General features: G+C 50.8%; 2 protein-coding genes across 7 annotated transcripts in view; one reads left to right on the forward strand and one right to left on the reverse strand.

Moving 5' to 3' along the window:
- Window positions 1-6,367, reverse strand: part of RUVBL1 (RuvB like AAA ATPase 1) — a 35,842-nt gene extending 29,475 nt beyond the window's left edge. Inside the window, exons 1-2 of the mRNA XM_082639166.1 lie at window positions 6,139-6,367; window positions 2,506-2,592 (exon numbers count right to left, since the gene is read on the reverse strand). Of these exons, the coding sequence (XP_082495292.1) occupies window positions 2,506-2,592; window positions 6,139-6,279 (228 nt within the window). The 5' untranslated portion in view covers window positions 6,280-6,367. The remainder of the gene's footprint in view (window positions 1-2,505; window positions 2,593-6,138) is intronic.
- A 5,802-nt stretch (window positions 6,368-12,169) lies between these two features.
- The window catches only part of EEFSEC (eukaryotic elongation factor, selenocysteine-tRNA specific), a 171,771-nt gene continuing 161,270 nt past the window's right edge, over window positions 12,170-22,670 (forward strand). Inside the window, exon 1 of one of the 6 annotated variants that reach the window (XM_082639162.1) lies at window positions 12,170-14,136. In XM_082639162.1, coding sequence (XP_082495288.1) covers window positions 13,830-14,136 — 307 coding nt within the window. In that variant the 5' untranslated portion in view covers window positions 12,170-13,829. The remainder of the gene's footprint in view (window positions 14,137-22,670) is intronic. The other 5 variants (XM_082639157.1, XM_082639159.1, XM_082639160.1 and 2 more) reach the window with 5 other exon arrangements.

The following is a 22,670-nucleotide window of genomic DNA, read 5'->3' on the forward strand; positions in this document are numbered from 1 at the left end:
GTAGAACGTGGCGTCAGCCTCCTGTTGTGATGCAGGTTCCAGACACATCACCTGCATCACGTTCTGCCAAAGGGCTGAATGTTTCAGACACAATCAGACGACCACTGGAGGACAGCTGTAGGGTACTCTACAAAACAACTGTCCTGGGCTCTTCAAAAATGTCAGTGTCATAAAAGAAAATAAACCAAAAATGCAGGGGACAGGAACTGTTCTCGATAAAGAGACTAAAGAGACAATGATGAACGCAATGTGTGATGTGTGATTATGATTCCATTTAAAATATAAAAAAATGAAGGAGCCACAGACTGAAATGACTGGGAGATATTTTAATATAAGCTAGATATTAGCTAATTTTATTAGCAACATTACATTTCTTGGGTGGATGACAGACAGCATCATGGGAATGAGAGAGAAGGTCCCTTGCACTTCCCTTCAAATGGTTCAGAAGTAACATGGAGAAAGCACAAATCTCACCAAGTATTTACACTCAGGTACCTATGAGCAGGGTACAGAGGGACTCATCAACCTGTCCTTTCCACTCTTTTGTAGGTTTCAAATTTTTCAAAATGGAGAATATTCAATGGACTGGATTAAAGAGTAGCTTCCTCACAGCTTACAAGACAGACCGGAAGAGAGGTCTAATGCAGCTGCCCAGAATGCAGAAGAGTCAAAACAACAGAAAACATAAAAGGGGTTCAAAGACTAAGAAGACAAAATGAGAAGCTCCAGCCCAGGATTTCCCAGTCTTGGCACCGTGGGCATTTTGGGCTGGAGAACTCCTCTTGCAGGGGCTGCTCTGTGCTCTGCAGGGTGCCCTGCAAACCCCACGGCCTCCACCCACAGGATGCCAGCAGCACTCCCGGCCCAACCAAGCGTGACACCCGAAAACGCCTCAGGACAGTGCCAAATGTTCCCCGGGGGGCAAACTCGGCCCAGGTGAAGGACCTCTGCAGTGGAACCTCACCTAGCTGGAGTTCCAGAAGAGAAGAGAGAGAACAAGGAAAGGCAGCATCCGAAGAGACAAAGGCTGACCAGTTCCGAGAACTTATTAGATACAATATGTACTCAGGTCCATATCAAGCAGGATAAATGAAAATAAATCCACACTTTGACATATCACAGTGAAACACCAAAACCAAAATATCCCAAAAACATCCAGAGAGAAAAGACAAAATCCTCAAAACCAGCCTTCTCAAAAGCAACACTAGAAGCCAAAAGGTAGCAAATATCACTGAGAGAAACAGTACTGAGAGAACACATCTGTCAACTGAATTATATATCCAACATAACTATCTTTCAAAACAAGGGCAACACAGTAAATACAAACCTGACTTTGCCACCAACAAACTTCTAGAAGGAACTTCCTAATGATGTACTTTAGGAAGGAAACGGAGGGAGAGCAAAGGTCTAAGATATGAGAAGGAATAGTAAGCAAATAAATGGTCAATACAGTGACAAGCAGAAAGGGAATTAAAGCTCACGTTTATACTTGTTCACAAATATAGCACTTCCTCCTCTTTGGTTAGACACACGTAAACGACATCCTATCCGTTCAATTGTATGACTTCACAATGATCATTCGGGTCATCACCTCACCACTTGCCACTTTAATAAGTCCCTCAAACAGGCAGGGCTGTGCTACCGCGTCAGAAAGGCTAAGGGACCTGCCTGGGGTCTCAGCACCAGAGCTGGAACCCCTTTCTTAACACAGTGACTCCCCCAGGCTCCTCCTCTCCTGCACCAAGCAGCCCTCCTGAAGAACAAGGAGGGCCCAGACTGGGGACTCCAGAGCGTTCCAAGCACCCAGCCAAGCCCCTCACAGATCCCACAAGTTGTCCTGCACCCTCGGCCTGGAAGGCCCTTTTCTCCCCTGCAAAGTCAAATGTCAAGCTTCAACCCCTCCAGCCACACCGGCCCGAGTGTCACCTCCTGCTGCAATTCCAGCTGCATTTAGGATCAGGCGACACCCCGCACCTTAGTGCTCAACTGGAGTTTCTCATGCTGCCATGGTATCCCCTCTGCCCTGGAGAGACTATACGGCCCTTGGAGATAAAAATCACGTCTCTAATTCTTTTTTCCTTTTTCTTTCCATCTCTCACACAGCCAGAGTAGTGCTGGGTCAAGTCAGCATTCGGAAGATTGCTTGCTGACTGGTTTTCTTTCCCCCTCAAGTACGATGTCACTCCCAAGATTTTATGAAGCCCTAGGCCAACAGAAATGTATTTCCAAAGCAAAGGAGACTTGAAAGAGATAAAAGACAAATTACAGAAACAATGAGACACCTCTGAGGACTTCATTCTCTTTTCTCTGGAGGTCAGCCAGGGTAATTTGAATTTTAGAAGCATGGATTTTAGATACTCAACGGTATTACTGCACATCGGTTTTAAAAACATACGTATAACCAATTTAGCTAAACAAAGACTAGTTAAGACACAAATTGAATTTGGCTTAGACATTAAGATCATCCTCTTGGGTAGATTTTAAAAAATGAGAGAAAATGAGTACCTTGCCAGTTCCAGGAGGCCCTGCCAACAAGACAGCTCTTCCGGCCATTTTCTTGCTTTTGATTAATTCCACTATCACACCACATGCCTAGACACCACAATAGAAAGAAATAATAAATCAATATTAAAATGTTTCACAGGAGGAAAAAGTCCAGTGTCTGGTCCACACAACTCAGACTCATTGAGCGCCAGGACACCGCAGGCGCTGTTCTAGGCGCCAGAGGCAGTAGAGGGCCATGGAGCTCATGTCCTAGTGGAGGAGACACACAAACACAGAACCTCTACTATGAAGAAAAAAGGGCAACGAAAGAGCAAGTGGCTGGGGGCAGACGTTACTCTATAATAAAGAGTGATCTGGGAAGGCCTCTCTGACATTATATTTGATATACGAAGCTGCAGGCAGGGCAGGAGTCAGTGTTCCGAGCAAAGGAAACAATAAATTCAAAATACAGGAATGAGCTTGGCATGTCCAAGGGACAGAAAAGCTGTGCTGACCAGAGTTCAGAAAACAAGCAGACCGGGAAGATGAGGTTGTAGAGGCAGGAGGGGTAGCACTGAGAACAGAATCTTCCAGTCCAGAGTAAAGTCTGGATATTATTCCACATGTAATGGGAAGCCAGTGAGAAAGCCTTAGGCCACAGGTCATGTTCTGAAAATTTGTTTTTAAAGTATCTCAATGGCTGCTATGTGGAGAACGGACAGGAGGGGTACAAACGGGAGCAGTGGCATATACTCCAGGGGCCCACACACCTCAAAACTGGAAACAAGACTGTGTGTATCTGTTCAAATGTGCATTCTTCCAGGGAGGGGTCACAGCTTTCATCACGTTCCCAAATTAACCCACTAAGGGCTAAGAATCGATGACGTATTCTACTAGTTGGCCATCAGGTAACTATCCCAGAACGCTGTAAGCAAATGCTGCACGTGAGGTTTAACCTACAGCATCCTAAGACCCAAGGAATGCCCTTCAAATCCTCAAGATTAAATTACTTGTTTGTTCGTATATTTTAAATATTCTGAGCATTAAGCCATTTACAGCATATATATTATATATAGACAGGTATGGACATTATATACATACAGCATGTATTTCTCATACACATACACGTATATACAGTTGACCCATGAACCCTTGAAGTTAGGGGCGCCCAACCTCCACGCAGGCGAAAATCAGCACATAACTATACAGTCAGCCCTCCATATCTGTGGTTCAGCAGCCCTGGATTCAACCAACTGGGGGTCATGTAGCACCCTAATACGTATTTATTGAAAGAAATCTGCGAATAAGTGGACCCATGCAGTTCAAACCCATGTCGTTCAAGAGTGGACTGCATATTGATACGTGTGTGTGTATATGTTTAGAAATTCCATAAATGGGTTCCTGGTTTTATGTATTTTAGAATAGTTAACCCTAAAGGAGTAAGGCTGAGAAAGTCACACTCCTGAAACACCTCATCTCAGGGTTTCTCACACTGATCTAAAACCCGAAAGCACAACTGTCTCCAAGGTGCACCGTCCTTGCCTCAGGGCAGGCCCACAGCTCCTCTACCTGGGTGGTACCTTGTGGACAGGGTCTTGTGAGCACATCTTATCTCCTCTCCCACTTTCCCCATGGACTGTGGAGACCTACCTTGGTCCCACACTTAGCCCCTCAAAAACGTGGGTTCAAGGAATGCATGTGGATGTGCCCTATTCCATTTCTGGTTCAGCTGGAAAAGCACAGTACACGTAACAGAGCCTGGAAGATATTCTTCAGATGCTGCATTTCTAAAAAGACAAGAGCCATTATGGTCTTTCCACAGTAACCTCTGATATCATAATCCTCAGCACTGAAGATTTGGGGCAACTCAGAAGAGGTAGAAGAGCCTTTGCCAACCCTGGCTACGTACTCTTATTCACACACTTCCCCTTCCATTTAATCTTCTTCCATTTAGGCTCCTTCTCTCCAGTGAGACATGTCCAGTGAATTCCAACATTTAAAAAGTATGAACTGGAAGGGCCTTTAAAAGATGACTTAGTCTAACTCTCATTTTTCAGATGAGGACATTAAACATCAAGGAGGCTGCTGATGTGACCAGACTCAGACAAGGACCTGGTAGCAGAGGTGGGATGACTAATAATTCAGTACGTAAATTCTGAGTCCCTATAATGAGTCAAGTTCTGGGTATATGATACTACCCGGTCTCTATCCTTGGGAAGCTCATATTCGTAGGGAGGTACACAGCGTCAGAGGCAAGAGTATGGATTCTGGAGTCAGAGAGACTTAGGTTTAAATCCTGGCTCGACCAATTACCAGTCGAGTACCCTTAGATCCATAACCTAACCTCTAGGAACCACAGTTTCCTCATCTGAAAACAGAATTCCTAGCATAGTGGCACAAAGCCTCACGGGTTTATGGCAAAGTATACTAATGTCTACAACTTACTTTGAGGTGCAAAAGCAGATTGTTACAGGGATAAGTGAGCAGATAGAAGACAAAGCAACAGAGTAAAATGTTACTTGTAGAATTCAGGCACACAGGTACGCACTACACAAGTCTTCCAATTTTTTGGTACGTCTGAAAAGTGCCATAACAGAGTGGAGGAGGGACAGGTATAAGGGTGGTGATGAACGATAAGACAATGGAAACGGAGCTGCTTAGCACAGTGCTCGGCACATGAAAAGCACTCAACAATGTCAGCTACTTGCAGAGACAGGCCCTCCGAGAGCAGAAGCTGGATGAAGAGAAATTTCAAAGTCACCTTGGCCCTGTCACTATTTCCTCTCGGGAAACCTGATGTTCCAAATGGAAACCAGAGGCTTCTCTCTGGCCCTTTCTATTAGCACCATCAGGCTAGGAGGCAACAGTCTTACCCAGGAGTTCTGTAGCTGCCGAGCCACCGCAGGGGCAGAGGGGCACAATGGGCTGACGTTAGGGCTGAAGGGGGCCCGAGGGGGGCGGTCCTACCACAGAGCGCGCTGCCTCCGGAGTCGGGGGCTCACAGGCACAAACTCCAGCATTACTATTACTAAAACGGGTGGCAAGCGGATGGGTGAAGTGATCTCTCCCACGCTCAATGTTTTCATCAAAAAAAAAAAAAATACACACACACACACACAGAGCCTGAACGGTTTTGTGATGATAATGCGGCCGAAGGCACTTGGCACCAGCATCACTTAGAAGAAGGGGGCTTAACTGGAATGTTCAGAAAGGCCTCTGTACCTGCCACTTGCTCAGGCGGATCACCTCCCGACTTTAAAAGCCCCAGAGCCTCCCACTGCGCTCACAGCAACGCAAACGCCGTGCCCGGGCCCGCAGAGCCCCGCAGGAAGTGATCCCCGAAGTCTAATAACGGCCCTTCTGCTCAGCGGTTTAAACGTCTGTGTCTGAAACGCGAGCTCCCGGAGAGCAGGGACCTGGCCCGTCTTCTCCCCGCCGACCCCCGTGCCGCGCGGACGGCCTGGCCCCGAGCCGGCGGTCAGTCAAAGACTCGCGGCCAGGAGCGAGGCCGCGGGGTCTTCGCCGCGCCCCGGGACGTCCTCCCCACGCCCCACCCCCAGGTCCGCGCCGCCCGGGCCCACCTCAGCCCCGTCCCCGCCTCGGTCTCCCCCTCAGCTCAGTCCCCCAGCCTCAGCCCCCGCCCCGCCGCCACACCTCGCGCGCGTTCTCCTGGCCCACGAGCCCCGAGGCCGCCTGCTTGGCCAGGCCGCTCTCGTCCAGCCCCAGCCCCTTCACATGGCTGTGGGAGGCGATGCGCTGCGTCTTGGTGGTGCTCTTCACCTCCTCGATCTTCATCCTGCGCACCTGGAGCCCGAGCGCCCACTCAGTCGTAGCAGCGCGCAGCCGGTTACCACGCGGCCGTTACCAGGCGGCTGGTCCGGCCCCGCCTCGGTCAGCTCCCCATTGGCCGCGGCGGGAACGCCTCAGCGCCCCACTGGCTCCTGGCTTTGCCCGTCGCGGCTGCAGGGGAGGCTCCGCCCACCCGCTTCCGGCTGTGTCCCGAGGTTGGCTTCCCCCGAGGCCGGCGCTTCCTGCCCGGGTGGGCCCGAAAGGGCCGCTGCGCCCCGGTGAGGGCCCGAGTCCCGCTCTTCGCGGCGCCTTCGCGTCCGTGACCGCATTCGAACGGGTACCCTTTTGCGGAGCTCAAGTTCGACCTCGGTGTTGGAGATGAAGAGACAGGTTTAGAACTTAAGCTTCGACTTGTGCCCACTCAGCAGTTTTCTGACTCCCACGCCTTTCATCTCCCTGGGGAGGCTGTGCTCAGCATCCTCCCTGGGATTGTCCTCCTCTTCTCCTCGCCTCCACCTCTCCCTTTACTTAGATTAAGTTGGCTGTGGATGAAGTTTAGTGTAATTCCTAATGCAGATAAAGATGCGGGCTAAAAGAGGCCCAGTAACTTATGAAGAACGCACAGCAAGTAATCAGAAGAGTTGGAATTGGAACTCCACCTGAGGACTTCAGGCTTTGCAGCCGGTGTAAACCTCATCCCATCCCACGACCTCAGATGAGACAATTAGCCAGTGGCTGTGTCCTGTCCGGTTCCATGATGATATTAACACTCCCCCAAAAAGTGTACTCTTCCCATCCACCCAGTCATTCCACAAACATTTGTTAGCACCTGCTGTGAGCCAGACACTACAATGCACTAGGATGCAGACATAAAATACAAAATCTTCAGCCTTGACAAGCTCAGTCCTTAGTTGGGAAACTTGGAACACGAGGTGTGCCAAAGCAGGTACACCCACGTGGCGTGCAAGCCCAAAGCAGGGCCATCTGGAAAAGCTGGAGAGCCAAGGAAGGCACCATGACGTGGTAACGCCTGGACCGATCCCTGACAGAAGGATAACATCCTCGGAAGCAGACGGTATGTCACCATTTCACACCTGAGTGGACTCAGGTCCAGAGAAAGGGAGGGACTGGCCCAGAGCTCAGGGGAGCTTGCATTAGGGTTGAGACAGACCTGAAGTCAAATCCAGGTGCAGGAATTTCTGACTCCCACATCTCCTTGTACTTCTCCATCATAACTTTTGAGTCTAGGTTTCTGATTACTTGCAAGACTATCAGGTCAATGTTAGTCTCTCCCACTAAATGGCAGGCATTATGAAAGTGTAGACCACATCTGTGTTGTTCATCATTTCAACCCCAGTGTCTGGCACACAGCCTGGCTCACAGTTAAGGCTTCTTATACATTCAGTAGGGTTCTGGGCCCTCACATACACATAAAATCATGCAGTTTTGCTGCACGTATTTTACACAGCGGGATCTTATGGGACTTGATAATGGTTTCTGTCAGTGAATGGAACCTTTTGGGCCCCACCTCCCCCTCCACCAGAGCTGTTACATTTTTTTCCTGCTAAAGAACAGTTCAGACATCTGATCCAGCCTAGCATTCTCTTTTTACAGGTGAGGAAACTGAGGCCCTGAAAGGGGATGGAGTTTGTCCAAGATCACAAATTGAGCAAATGCCTTTCCCAGGCCTAGACCCCAGGTCCAGTGTGCAAAGAAGCTGGGCCTGGCTGCAGAGCCAGGCAGTTCCTTTCATTTCAACAGAAGATGACGCGGTAGGCCAGTGTCCAAAGTATGCAAGGTGCATGAAGGTAGGTGAGGCCCATAGCAGTGGACAGGGGTTATTAAGCCCGCCCAGCACCCTTCCTACCTCTTCTGGCCACCTTCACTCTAATTTTCTGTAGAGAACCACCCTTCCCCAATTGGCATCTAGGTGGTTTAGATGGGTTGACCCCACCCCCAGCTTTATTTCAGAAATGGACATGGGACCCTGGCCTGGCCTATCAAAGTATCCCCTCCTCCCCAGAATGGTGATTGGTTCAGAAATGTGAGCGGACAGTCCAATGACACTCAGACCTGCACTTTTACTGGAAATATCAGGAAAGAGACTTGGGTCCTAGGTTTCCAGGTCATCTTTGCCACTTCATGGGAAGACTCTGAGAATGAAGCCAGCACAAAGGAAAGGAAAGCTGGCAGATTCCTGATGAAATCCTTTACATTCCCAGATCCAGCTTTGCCCTACTTGGCAGTGTAAATGGCACTGACATTGGGGCTTAAAATAACTTGAGTTAGGGTTCCACCCATGGGTTTGTGCAGTGACACACATACAAGGAACGGAGTGGACAGTTGCATCCCAGCTTGTGCTGTGTGACAACCCCAGACCTGCCTGCTCTGTCACGCTCACTCCCATGAGCCTTGCTCTTTCACCTCCAGTCCCTTGACCCCTCTTTTCTCCAGTCCAAGCTTGAGCATCTCAGCCACTTGGTTCCCAGTGCTTCTGCTCCCTCCTTGCTTTGACTCCTTTCACACCTGACCTTTGAACCCACAAGCCCAGGTCAAGCCTGCCTCTGCCTTCTCCAACATCTTGAGAAGGCTGCTGCATGTGGAGGGGGGCAGTGACCCAGGGGCCCCGTGGAGCCACACGTTGTCACGGTCTCCAGGCTCAGCTGAGTGCTGAGAGTGTATCCTAACTAATAGGACATTTAGGACATTTAATAATGGTCTGCAGTAATCAAACAGCGTGGCACTGCCATAAGGATAGACATATAGACTAATGGAATCGAATAGAGAGCCCAGAAATAAACCCTCAGTATATCAGCAAGGCTGCCAAGACCATTCAAAGGGGAAAGAGCTGAAACTTAATTTTTTTTTTTTTTTTTTTTTTGGGCCATGCCATGTGGCATGTGGGATCTTAGTTCCCCAACCAGGGATCAAACCTGTGTCCCCTGCAGTGGAAGCGTGGAGTCTTAACCACTGGACCGCCAGGGAAGTCCAGTAACTAAGTCTTGATTTGGTGACTTGAGGCTTAGCATAAGCCACTGCATTTTGGGCCCATTGTCTTATTTTTAACAATTTCCTCCTTTTGACCAGTCTCTCAGCCTGAGGGATGCAATACAAATTTAAGGCATTAGTGCTATTCCCAGCTGCCACTCTGGAGGCCTTGCAGCTTCTGCTGACGCTCTGTGTGGTGTTCACAGGTTATGACGTCGGGTTCACGTTCTTTGTCAGTCTTTCTTTCGTTCTTTTTCTGATGTTTCAGTCGTAAGGAGATCATTTGCGTGGTGGTTAGTGGCTGCAAACATGCATTTAAAGCTCTTGAGAGAATACAACGCACTACAAAGATTATTACGATGATTACAAGCAGGATAATTCCCAGTGTCTGGGGTGCGCTTCAGAGCCATGATCCCCAAGATCCAAAGCAATCAGAATCAAAATCAAAGAAAGTCCCTGTTGAAGGAGTCCCCTTTTTAAGCTGATTGGCTTAGTCCCTGGTCTTATATTCCCACATTCTCAGCCCCGGTTCTGATTGTTGCCAACCTAATTGGTATGCTTGTTATTTCAGCCCCAGGCTGATTTCTGGGGACAGAAGGGACACCTTAGAGGTGGTACAAGACATACAATTAAATAATGTTGCTGGCATCTTAGAGGTGGTACAAAGACATAAAATTAAATAAAGTTGATCCACATAGTGAGAACATTATTGCCTTTTTAATTCTAATTTAGTGAGTCTTAGGGGGTGGAGTGTGACTTTCACCCCTTTCTAACGCTTGCTAATCTCTCTTTTTATTAAAGATCCTGATTCTGAGGTTGTTGGGGTTCCCAGCTATTTATGGCAAGTGATAATGTTTTTCTGTGTAAGGGAAATACTTTTATTTAAGTCAAACTTAAAGAAAAATATGAAGTTGTAGGTGGTACCTGGATATTGCATAAATTATGAAGATGGCTCATATCACTGAGGTTGAAAAAAACCTGACATAAAACAAGGATCAGCTGGCAGGGAACAGAGGGCCTGAGCAAGTCACCTCTCCTGGTCCTCTTCCCTCTGCTGTGAAGTAGCAATAACGGCACCTCCTAGGATTATGAAAAGAATTCAGTGAGATCTTTTACAATGGGCTCAAGCACTGGGAGGAGCACAGAATATGGCATCAGAGCTTTGGAACATAAACACATGGGCTATTTCTCCCTTGGATATCTGCCTGCTGTGTGTGTGTCCTGCCCTTCCTGGTAATTTTGTCATGCTTTTCAAACAGAAACAGTACCCGAGGGCACTCACTGGAATTGCTTTGGAGCCCGAGGCAGGAAGTGGGGCTGGGGACGGGGTTAGGTTAGCCAGGGTGAAGCCTGTGCCTCCGACTGCAGCCTTCTCTGCTGGGGAACAGTTTCCATCCGTCTCAGCAGGCACATCCCACTGCAGTGTGGAAACCTGGCAGCAGATGCCGAGAAAGCAGCTGGAGCCTGCAGGTCCCCAGGGCTCCATCTGGACCATCGTCCCACTGGCGTCCCACTGGCATCACGTGGCAATGGGGTCAGAGGTCAGGGCAGCCTGGGCGAAAGCAGCAGGTCTGACCACAGGACAGGCCGTGAGGCTATTTCCAGTGTAGGTCTTAGCTGTCAGACTCTGATTCTCTGACCAGGTGGGAGGGAGTTAGGAGCCCTTCACTGATTTAATACATGGGAAGAGACTCCACACTCCAAGTAAACGTTTGTGTTAGTTTCCTATGGCTGCAGTAACAAATTGCTACAAACTTAATGGCATAAAACAACACACAGGTATTCTTTTACAGTTCTGCAGGTCAGTGTCCAAAATGGGCCTCACTGGACTAAAATCAAGGTGTGGGCAGGGCTGCGTTCCTTTCTGGAGGCCCTGGGGCAGCACCCACAGTCTGGGTTTTTCCAGCTTCTACAGGCTGCCCACCTTCCTGGACTTATGTTCTGCTTCCACCTTTAAAAACAGTAACGGCCAGCAGCATCTTCTCATGACGCCATCTCTGGTTCTGATCCTCCCGCCTCCCTCCTATAACGACCCTGGTGACTACATCAGGCCCACAGGATAATTCAGGGTGAGCTCCCCACCTCCCTCATCCCCGCCATCGCAAGATCCTTAACTGAATCACACCTGCCAAGTCTCGTTACCATGTAGGGCAACACCATCACAGGTGCCAGGACACGGATATCTTTGGAGGCCACTGTTCTGCTGTGGCCAGGCTTCCCTCCAGGGGTCCCATTAGGGCCCAGACTGATTTCCCCAGGTTTTAGTCCAGTATCAGAGAGCACACTTTTCTATTGCCTGTCCTGGAAAAAATTCCAGGGTTTTCTCCGATTGTGCCAACTTGGGTCACACGCTCACTGCCAAACCAATGGTCATGGCTACTGGCATGGACCTGAGTCTCAGGCCCACCCCTAGAGCTAGCGTTCAGTCAGCCCCCATCGTGACCTGGAGGAGAGGAGTGTGATACCTCCAAGGAGAGTTGAGGAGTCTTACAGAAGAAGAGGGAGGGGACGCTGACCACTGTAGACCTTAAAGAGTTTGTATCCATATCCAGGTGGAAGGTGTGCTCCCAGGCACACAGCCAGCACGAGGTAGGGCCGTGATCTGAACCTGTGTGGGGCCAGTTCTTGCCAGGACATCAGCTCCCACCCTGCAGCTAACAGGGCATTAGCAGATCTGCTCAGTACTGGGAGTGCCATGGAGCACAGTGGTGGCCTGGGTGACAACCTCATCTGAGGTTAGTGTGGGACGTGTCGAGGAAGGTACGTGGTTAACACAACCACTGGCAAGGTAGACACCCTCAGAGAAAAGGGAAATTTCCATTTTACTCCTAAAAGAAGCTTTAAAGCCAAACTCAAATCAAAGAGCAAAGTATAATAACTTCCTCTGAGCAAATTTATAATTAATCCTGGATTAATTGGCCTTAATGAAGTTGAATTAATTACTAGCTGTTCGTAAAGAACTTTGAACTACCTTCGTACAAAATGGCATTAAAGAAACAGAAAGGAACCAGCATCGCATTAACATTAAGAACAAATCCCAAATAATCGCAGTTCTACAGGCCGTTCCCTGTCAATCATTTCCCAGGGACCAGGCCCAGCCTTGAAACCCAGGCTGGGACCCAGGAGTCTACTGCAGAGGATGGTGTCTTTGTGGGCTGGAGGTTTGGAGGTGAGTCCACTCAAGAAACAGTTATGGAGCCTTTGATGTGCCAGGCCGAGGGCAAGCAAAGATGTGTAAGGGGTCCTCAGCCTGCTGGGACAGGGGAGAGCACCAGGGCACCAGCCTGGTCTAAAGCAAACTCGCCTCACGGGGGTAGAAGCCAGGATAGGGCAAAGGACAAAGGAGGGGGCGTGATGTGACCTGCATTTTGCTGGCAACAGGACTCCAGTTCCTACACGGTGTCCCTCACACTCTCCCTGGCTCTTGGAGTGAGCTTATGACTCAACACCTGCCTAGGCAGAGGTCTGTATTTCTCTGCTTGGTGCAGGGGCACAGCTGACCCCAGGATACAGTCTGAATCTTTTCAGACAACTCAGAGCTGCCGTCTCCTTGGCACTTGTGGAGACAGGGCTGGACTCCAGGCTACTGCTGGGGCAGCACCTGTCTTGGAGCCAGCTGTGGTGGGAGTTGGAGACGGTCTAAGACCTGGCTTAAAGCCCCAGCCCTGCCGCTGGTGAGCGCTTAGGTTAAGTCGGGCTGGGTAACAGCTACAGCCCGCAGCCCCAAGTCTCGGTGGCTTCACCAGGCAAAATGTCTCTCAGATTTCACATAGAAACACTCTCGTCTCTTGAAAAGCGGGAAGATGGGGCACTGTTGGACTAGCATTCCCGCCTGGTGTCACTTGGCCAAAGCTGAGCCGTGGCTCCCCATCTGTCGACACAGGACATGTGCTCTCCACCTCCGCAGTCTCCACCACCCCGGGCACCTTAAACCCTGCTGATTACTCTCTGGCGAGTCACCTGCCTGGCCAGGGCAGACATTTAAATTTGTGATCCGTGTTGTTGCCCGTGAGTGACACCTTTTCTGTGGGTGACATTTCAAGAGAATGAGCGTTGCAGGCCCTCCCCAGCACGCGCGCACGCACACGACCTTCTGCGTACAGTTTGGCGGCCCCCTGAGGCCAGGCTGACTGCCCGCGTCCGAGATACTCCGAGCAGCCTTCCCAGGTTTCCCGCGCTGGCTCTTCGGCAGGACGGGCTCAGCTTCGCGGCCCGCCCTCCCTGCCCCGGGCCTGGTCCTTCCACCGCTGCTGTATTTCCCCAGGGCTTCTCGGGGTCCGTAGTGGTCTGGTTCCGTCTTTACTCTCGGTTATTGTTTCCCCTCACTCCGGGTGCCCCATGTCGTGCGGGGAGAGCGACCTGTCCCCGCGCGGGTGCCCAGAGGGCGCTCAGCTAGAGCCGTGGAAACGAACGAACGAACGCGAGGACGGACGGAGGTCGGCCCCGGCCCCGGCCCCTGGCTCCCCGGCTCGGCGGACTGACCGCGCGGCCGGAAGCTTCGGCGCCGGAACGCGCGAGCGGGGCGCGGGCGGCGGGGGCCGGCTTAGCGGGCGGACCGCAGCGGCGGCATGGCGGGCCGGCGGGTGAACGTGAACGTGGGCGTCCTGGGCCACATCGACAGCGGCAAGACGGCGCTGGCGCGCGCGCTCAGCACCACAGCCTCCACCGCCGCCTTCGACAAGCAGCCGCAGAGCCGCGAGCGCGGCATCACGCTCGACCTGGGCTTCTCGTGCTTCTCGGTGCCGCTGCCCGCGCGCCTGCGGCCGGCGCCGCTGGGGGCCGAGCCCGAGCCCGAGCCAGGGGACGAGCCGCGGCTGCAGGTCACGCTGGTCGACTGCCCCGGGCACGCCTCCCTCATCCGGACCATTATCGGCGGTGAGCGCGGGCGGGCGGGGGGTGCGGGGCTCGGACGCGCCGGGGCGGGGGCGCCCGCCGGGAAGCCTCTCTCGCGCCGCCCCGAAAGCAGCGAAAGTATTTTGTTTTGTTTTTTTACCACATGCGTTCGTAATACACGCACAGGTTAGGGAAACTCAGAGACCCTGAGAGTGTCCAGAAGGCGTCCACTCGCTGTCCTTTGGTCTCCTGCTGCCCGTCTCCGGAGTCAGCCGCTGTCCCCTCCTGTGCCATTTCGGAGGAACTCCGTGTGCAGGCAGCGTTCCTGTGTATACGTCGACCCCTCCTTTTCTCGTTCTTTTTTTTTTTTTTTTTTCACAAAATGGTAACACCACTCGATTGAGTACTTCACTCAATACTCGGGCCTGCCCATTCGTACATATAAAGCAACATCATTCTTTTTAAAGGTCGCATGAAATTCCGTTGTACACTTGCACCACCGTTTTCTGAATGTCTTAATGATGGACATTTATGTCGTTACTCATTTTTGCTAACGATGCTTCAGTGAGTTTTATAGAACAGACGTCTTGGTGGGTGTGCTTGTGTGTGTGTGAGGAAAGACCCTAGAACTGAGATGCTGGGGCAGAGAGTCGTGGTGGGTACTGCCCAAAAGCCTTCCTGAGCTGTACCATTTAATTAATTTTAATTGTACAAGTAGTACATGAATACGTTCTCCTTCTGAAGAGATAGAACGTTACAAACCAGGCAGAAGGCCCCTAATTACCCCTCCCATCTCGCCAGCGGAAGCCACTAGTACACCCCTGTGGATTACTTTTCCACACCCATTTCAGTATACTTGACTCCATGGACAGGTGTTTTGTTTATATAGAAAAATGGTAGACAAGTACGTGGCACAAAGGGTGTATATATAGTTCAGAGACTCCTCGTCACCGCTGACCCAGGGACCCGGTACCTCCCTGCTTTCCACTTCCTCCAGTCCCTTCCGGTGGCATTCTCTGCACCCACGAGCACGTATAGGAACACTTCTTGGTCAGATGGTTTTATCGGCCTGCTGGTGGGCAGCTGCACTGGTCGCTCGCTGGGCATAGCGAGCCCTGCTGTATGATGAGTGTTGAGTACTTTCACCTTGTCACCTCCTGTCTGGTCCATGCTGCGGGCAGTCTGAGATCATTTCCCCATTTTCAGGAGAGGAATCGGAGGCTTGAAGAGGAGCAGGAACCTGCTCCGGTCCCCCGCCTCACATGTTCTACTCCGGCCGTGGTCCAGCCACAGATGCATGTGAAGGGGCACGCGATGCTCTCTGGTCTCCCCACCCCTTGTAACTGATTTCTGTTTGGTCACGTCCAGGTACATTTTAGGACACGTTCTCTGAGCCAGTGTAGGTTGGAGGTTAAAAAATGGGAAGGCAGATTGTTTGTCTTTTCTTGCGACAGGTGTAGGGAGTGAAGGACATGCTTCTGGAGTCTGTGGTGAGGCCTGGCTTTCTCCCTCACTGACCTTGTGACCTCGGATGTGATTCTGGACTGTCCACACTCTGGCAGATCTCAACTGGCTTTGCTTTTCTTGCACGCTTGCCACTTCCCGGGTCACTGTACTCTGCCCTCCCCTTCCACATGTACGTTCGTGGTGTTTCTTCATAGGACAGAAGGTTTCAGGCATCAAATTATAACGCCTGCAAGTATCTGACAATCCTTGCTTTAGACTGTAAATTGTTGAAGAAATGAAGAGGGATTTCTCTCCTGTTACGAACACTGCGGCTCTTACGTTTCTCTTGCCCCTGAGAGGGGAGACTCTCCTTGTCTTCTTACAGGTGTTGACATGTGACCTGAGCACATTGCAGTGGTGGGACCAGGGCTGCGACTCTTCTTCCTTCAGTAGATGAGATTCCCGCCCTCCACTCAGGGAAGTGAGAAGAAAAAGTGGCTTTTTTCTTTTGGGGGAAAGGAGCTGCCTCTGAGTGCCTGCCCGGGTCCACGCCTGTGGCTACAAACTTGCATCTGTGCGATAACGCTGAGTGATGGGGGTGTAGGGGGGCGTGGGCCCCACTCTTCTGATGAGAAAACTGAAGCTTGGCAAGTCAAGTTCCCTGGGCAGGCGTTGGCACCTGCTCTGCAGCCCCTGACCCGGGTCTGGTGCATCCCCTTCGTTATCCTCATGTTGTGTCTTCACTTGTCCTTCCTCTGCAGACTGTGGGCCCTCCCCTCCTCCCTCTGCTGACCCCCCGCACGGTGGACAGTCTGTTCCTTTATGGATGTTCTTCAGATCAGGTCAGCCGTCAGCTGAAGACTGTCCAGGCGCTGCTCATTGCCCTCCCAGTGACCCACGATCTGGCCTCTGCCCTCCCCTGAGCCTCATCCATGGCTCCTGACCTCCAGTCACACTGGCCTCCTCCTACTTATTGGATGGGCCAGTGTCGCACCTGCTGTGCCCTCCTCATTTAAGTCTCAGCTCGAGTGTCCCCTCCTCGGAGAGGCCTCCTCTGACCTACTGGCCTAAAGTGTCCCCAGTTCTCTACCGTCATACTTTCTCACATCCGTGTTTTGTTTCCTGCTAGCCCTTGGTGTGTCTGATACGCTTGATGTGCTTGTTGATGGCCTCTGTCCTCCACGAGAGCGTAGCAGGAATTGGGCCAGAGCCTGGCATCTAGGAGGCACTCGGAAGTCCCAAATGAATGAAGCCGGGGTTGGTGGGGGGGATCGAAAGTCACCAGCAGGGCCCCTCTGGGGGCTGACAGCAGAGCCAGGGGGAGAGTGCTGTGCGCTGTGCAGTGACTCATTAGGGCTCTTTGCACAGGGGTGACTTGCTTTGCTGGGGCGTGGTGGAGAAAGAAAAGCTTGCCCAGTGGCAGCACAGCCTGGGTGGGGCTCTGAGGCGTGAGCCTGCTGTCTTGTCTGTTCAGAGCCAGGGGTAGCTGCCAGCATTTAGCAGCTGGAAATGGGCCTGGTGAGTGGGGAGAGGCGTGGAAGGTGAAGGCGAGATCGTGTAGAGCGGTGAGTGGGGCTTAGATCGGGCCCTCGGTGCAGATTTCTTCGAAGGGCCTTGGAATGCTTTTAAAGTAGGTTTGTGATGTGATGAGGCCGGAGCTTTAGAAAGAGGCGAGGTGGCTGAGCCGGGACTCCAGCTGGCAGCGCACCTGTGCCAGGAGGCGGGGCTGCCGCTGCAGGTCCCAGCTCACTGGGAGTGATTCAGACCCCTTGCTAAATGCCCTATCCGAAGCAGAAGGAAATTAGAGTGACTGTCTGAGTTCCGTGATGATACCTCTAAAGTTTAGTGTATCTTAAAGCCAGCTCTCTTTAATTCCATCATCCGCCAAGATACTTTCATGTACAAAAAGATCATTTTTTAACTTAGAGAAAATTGGGTTTTATCTCCTTGATCCCTGTGGCCATAGATAAAACTGCTAAGTGGTGCTGGGGGTTAATAGTGACGTCAGTACTTAGCATGTATTTAGTGCCAGCATTGTGACTTTTTTTGTTTAACCCTCATAGCAATCCTGGGAGGTAAGAGGTGATACTCCCATGGGACAGATGAAAAGTCAGAGGCTCAGGGAGGTTAGGGAACACAGATCGGAAGGGTGAGAGCTAGTTTGAACCCACGCTGATCTGCCCACAGAGCACTGGCATTCTCAGTGTGAGTGGACAAGGGTGCCCGTCCGCTCCAGGCCCTGTGATGGTATTTCTGGGCAGTATTTTTCTCCTATCTGTTTTAGAGTATAAATCTTTCAGGGTTAGAACTTCAAAAAGATTCAGTAATGTATGTTTTAAAGACTTGGGTGGGGGTGAGGGACTTGGACCCATCCGCAATCTCACTCTGGCAGGAAGGAAGAGGCCTGAAAAATGCTGGTATCTTGGCTTGGCAATTTATAGTCCTCTGGTGGCTGCTACGATTAACAGTGCATTGTCTCCCAGTCTTTTGTTCCTGTGGTTAATGAACAGCAGCTCTTTTGCCACGACTGTCACCCTGATCGCTAGCCTCCTGTGCCCCCCGCACGCCCCTCCGTTTAAGCAGTGCTTCCTGCCAGGTTTGGGCCCTCTCTGGACCCCCCTGGCTGGAGTTGCTCGTCTACCACAGCCTCGCAAGTGTGACTCAGGGCTCCTAGCTTTGGAGATCAGTCAGCAGCCCTGGAGGTGCCTGTCTCTGCGGCCTGGGAGGGAGCATTCTTTAGGACACTTAAGCTACTTCCCCTTCTCCGTTTTTCCAACTCTCTGTGCTCGTGTGACAACATGGAGAAGCACGGTCCCTTGGGCCGTTTTATCCAAGAGTGCGCCTGCAGTCTGACCGAGATGCTCTCTTTGGACCCATGAGACAGGTTCATGTGCAAACGACCGTGTGTTTTCCACCAGGTTTTTACTCTGCTCTTCGGGCGTCTGCACTTAGTCCCCAGCAGGCAGTGTGGCCCGAGCAGAAATGACAAACTGGAGGCCTGGCCACCCCAGGAATGTGGGTGTTTTTCTGATGCAAAACCAAACAAACAAACAAAAAAGACACTCTGGTTTTCTTAGCCCCTAGTCTTCTAGCGAATATGTCCAGAAATGCATTGTGTTATGTTATGGTATCATAGGCTTGTCCTAAAATATTGAGGCATATTTAAAGGCGGTGATGTAAGTGGAAATGCTTCTTTAGCCCTAGCTTCTTTAGCTCCTAGAATCTGTTGGGTCTTCATTTCCTTTTCCTCAGTGCGCACCTGGGCAGCACCCCCTCTCATTCCAAGCTCAGCGCCCTCAGCGTCTCCAGGAGATGCAAGTCCAGCTCCGTCTGTGGCACTTTCTCTGCCCCTGGATAGTGGGTGACTGCTTGGGTTTGGGTGACAGTGTGGGAGCAGCATAACATCAGAGACGTGGCCTTGAGTTTAAATGAATGCAGAATATTTGAGCAGGAATCAACAAGGAAGAAAAGTGGAAGCAGGTAGTCATATTTCATTCTGTTGGGGTACATTTTTCTTCTCGTGGGGCTTGCCCTTGAGAACAAAACATATCAAATGTTAAATCAAAGAATATTTTGCAGTCATGCTAAGAATAGAAAATAATGCAGACTTGCCTTGATGAGACGAATATTTTGCTGGAAGGTTATAATCAAAGTCAGAAGGAAATCATAGCCACAGCTTTTGGTAAAGCTGTAATCATTTAAAATTAATTGCTTTTAAACTTTTCACTTAGCATCGCCTTTGTGGCTTTTGGGTTTTTCTTCAGAATCACTCCATCCAGGTTGGAATAAGGTTTGGGCAGGCGCCCCAGGAACCAACCGGTAAATTAAGCCCTGAGACCTATTCCCCGCTCTCTCATCCTTGCATTGGCCAGGGCCTAGACCAGGCTGGGCCCGAGTCTCCCTCTGAGCAGCAGGCCTTCGAGGCTGTGCTGCGTGGGGTGACAGAGGTGACGGTCTCTGGAGCTCTGGGTCACCTGAGGTGACCAGGAGGCGTTCTACCTGTTGTTCCCGTTAGTCTGGAGGCCTCTGTGTGGCTCTAGGGCCAGGCCAGGGCCAGGCATAGAGTGGACAGTCAAGGCTGTTTTTAAACATTTGTATTGAGATATAATTCACATTCCATAAAATTTTCCCATTTCAAGTGCACACTTAAGTGTTTTCAGCCTCTTCACAGAGTTGTGTAGCCGGTGCCACAGTCTAAGCTCCATCACTGCGAAAAGAAACCCCACAGCCATTAGCAGTCCTGCACCTCCTCCCTGACCCCAGGCCTGGCAGCCTCTAGTCTACTCAGTGTCTCTGCCCATGTGCCCATTCTGGACATTTCGCATAAATGGAATCATACAATATGTGGCCTTCTGTGTCTGGCTTCTTCCACGAAGTGTAATGCTTCCAAGGTTCATCCATGTTATAGCGTGACCTATGCTTCATTCCTTTTTAAAATTCTATTATTTTTAATTGTGGTAAAGTACATATTTCATAAAATGTACCATCTTAACCATTTTTAAGTTTATAGTTCAGTGGCCTCCATCTCTAGAACTCCTTTTATCTTACAAAAGCTAAACTCTGTGCCCATTAAACTCCCCTTTCCCTTCCCCCATCATTCCTTTTTTATGGCCACAGAGTATCCATTATATGGATGGATCACTTTTTAAAAATCCGTTATCAGTTGAAGGACATTTGGGTTGTTTTCACTTTTTCACTACTGTGAATAACACTGCCGTGGACGTTTGTGTTCAAGTCTCTGTGTGGACGCATGTTTCCATTCTCTTGGGTTTGTCCGTAGGAGTGGAATTGGTGGAATCAGAGGGTAACTCTGTGTCTGCTTTTTGAGGAACTGCCAGACTGTTTTCCACAGCAGCTGCACTGCTTTGCTTCCCAGCAGCAGTGTAGGAGGGTCTGATGTCTTCACTGCCTTGCCAGCGCTTGTTGCTGTCTGTCTTTTGGATTGTACCTGTTCTGGTGCGTGTGATGTGATAGCTCATTGTCGCTGTAACTTTCCTTTCCCTGATATTTTCTTGTGCCATTTGTATATCTTCTTTGGAGAACTGTGTATTCAGATCTTATGCCCTTTTTTTAGTTGGGTTATTTGGCTTTTATTATTGAGTTGTAAGGGTTCGTTATGTATTCTGAATACCAGTCCTTTATTAGGTATATGATTTGCAAATATTTTCTCCCATTCTGTGGATTATCTTTACTCAGTAATATTTGAATTAAACGAATAATTGAGTTGAATTCAATAAATGAACATATTTTGAGAGGATTAAATGTGCCCGACACATTATTGAGGCTGTGGTGGGTGTGTAGGAAGTGCCATTGGCTTGTTTCTGGAAGGCCCTTAGGGCACCTCCTGACCTCTTCCTAGACCTCCCCACCCCTGTCCTTACTGCCAGCAGGAGGCGGCTCATCCTGTCTGTCCACCCCTGGGAGGGTCTCGTCCCACACTAGGGTCTTGTGCAGATATGTTTTGATGGCCCATATACTAAAGTCTTTTTTTATTTTATTTTATTTTTTTAATTGATTTAATTAATTTATTTTTGACTGCATTGGGTCTTCGTTGCTGCGCACAGGCTTTCTGTAGTTGCGGCAAGCGGGGGCTACTCTTTGTTGTGGTGCGCGGGCTTCTCACTGCAGTGGCTTCTCTTGTTGCGGAGCACGGGCTCTAGGCGTGTGGGCTTCAGTAGCTGCAGGCTCAATAGTTGTGGCTCGCGGGCTCCAGAGCGCAGGCTCAGTAGTTGTAGCGCACAGGCTTAGTTGCAGTGCGGCATGTGGGATCTTCCCGGACAAGGGCTTGAACCCGTGTCCCTTGCATTGGCAGGCGGATTCTTAAGTACTGCGCCACCAGGGAAGTCTGCTAAAGTCTTTCTTTTAAAATTCATTGCCAGCGTTTAAAAATTGGCAGATTTCATAAAACAACCCAGAAGTTCAGTGCTTCGGGTGTGGGCAGGTGTGCAGCTGAGCTGCAGAGTCCGCGGGGCCCAGAGCTCAGGAGCTTGGGGAGCCTCCTGTCAGGGGAGGGCAGGTACGTTTTCAGCTGGGAGATCCTTTGGGTGCTTTTAAAGAGTCTGAGGAGAAGACCTGGGACAGAGGTCTAGGGCCACTGGAGGCAAGAGGGGGACACCGCCAAGAGGGAGAGTGTGGCTCTGGGGGTACAGATGCAGGAATGCCCTGTGGAGGCCCGGAGGAGGGGCGTGGTGCCTGGGGAGCATCTCCTGTCCGGACGCTGTTCTAGACCCTTGATTATCTCATGGCATCCTGCCAGCCAGACCCCGAGGGGGTGTTTCCCTCTACACTCAGGGTGTCACCCACAGAAAGGAGGCTGCAGAGGTCCGGAGCCGGCTCCAGGTCACGTGTCGGCGGCCGGGCCGCACCAGCTGCCGTTGCACCTCAGCCCGCACCTGCTTTGCTGGGAGCCCAGCTCCTGGGCAGCACTTTCTGTGTAAGTCAGTTTGTCACAAACAGAGACTTCCGCCTCCATTCTCCCCTGGATGACTGGAGTTTTGTGTTTTGTTAATTGGGTCTTTCATTTTCTTATGCTTTGTGATTAAGCTCCTGCTGCTTTGAAGTGGCTGTGGCTGCGTGGGGAAGGGGACTTAGCTCACGTGGCGATCCCCTCTTGGCAGCAGAAGAAACAAGGTTTGCTGTTGGGCGAGAAGTTGACTTTCCCTCTTGCCGTATCTCTTGTGTTGTGATGATGCCTCTCTTGTCTTGGGGCCTTCAAGAAGACTAGAATAATTTCCTTTGTCTCTAACCTACTTCCCGAGGACATTTATTTGGTGGCATGCACAGGTGCTACCTAAAGATAAACCTGACTTTTTCCTTTTAAAATCAGTGCTTGGAATTGCCAGCGCTGACCTGCTTGGCCTCTGGAGCCGGCCTTGCTTGGCCACGGGGCTCCACACTTTGCTGTGGGGTTACGCAGGTGGCTTAAAGCTCCAGGAGTGAGTGGCTCGGCCTTGGTCACCTGATGCTGGGACGAGGGCTCTGCCTTCCGGTTGTACTGCGGGGTGGCACTTACTCTGCTCAGGGTCATTTCCAGGTGAATTTCAGGGCCTCATGCCCTAGGCACCCAAGACCCTCCTCTCTGTGTGTGTGTGTGTGTGTGTGTGTCCGTCCGTCCCCAGCGTTCCCTGCTC

Source organism: Mesoplodon mirus (genome assembly GCF_964341445.2).
Source record: "Mesoplodon mirus genome assembly, chromosome: 12".
Taxonomy (NCBI): domain Eukaryota; kingdom Metazoa; phylum Chordata; class Mammalia; order Artiodactyla; family Ziphiidae; genus Mesoplodon; species Mesoplodon mirus.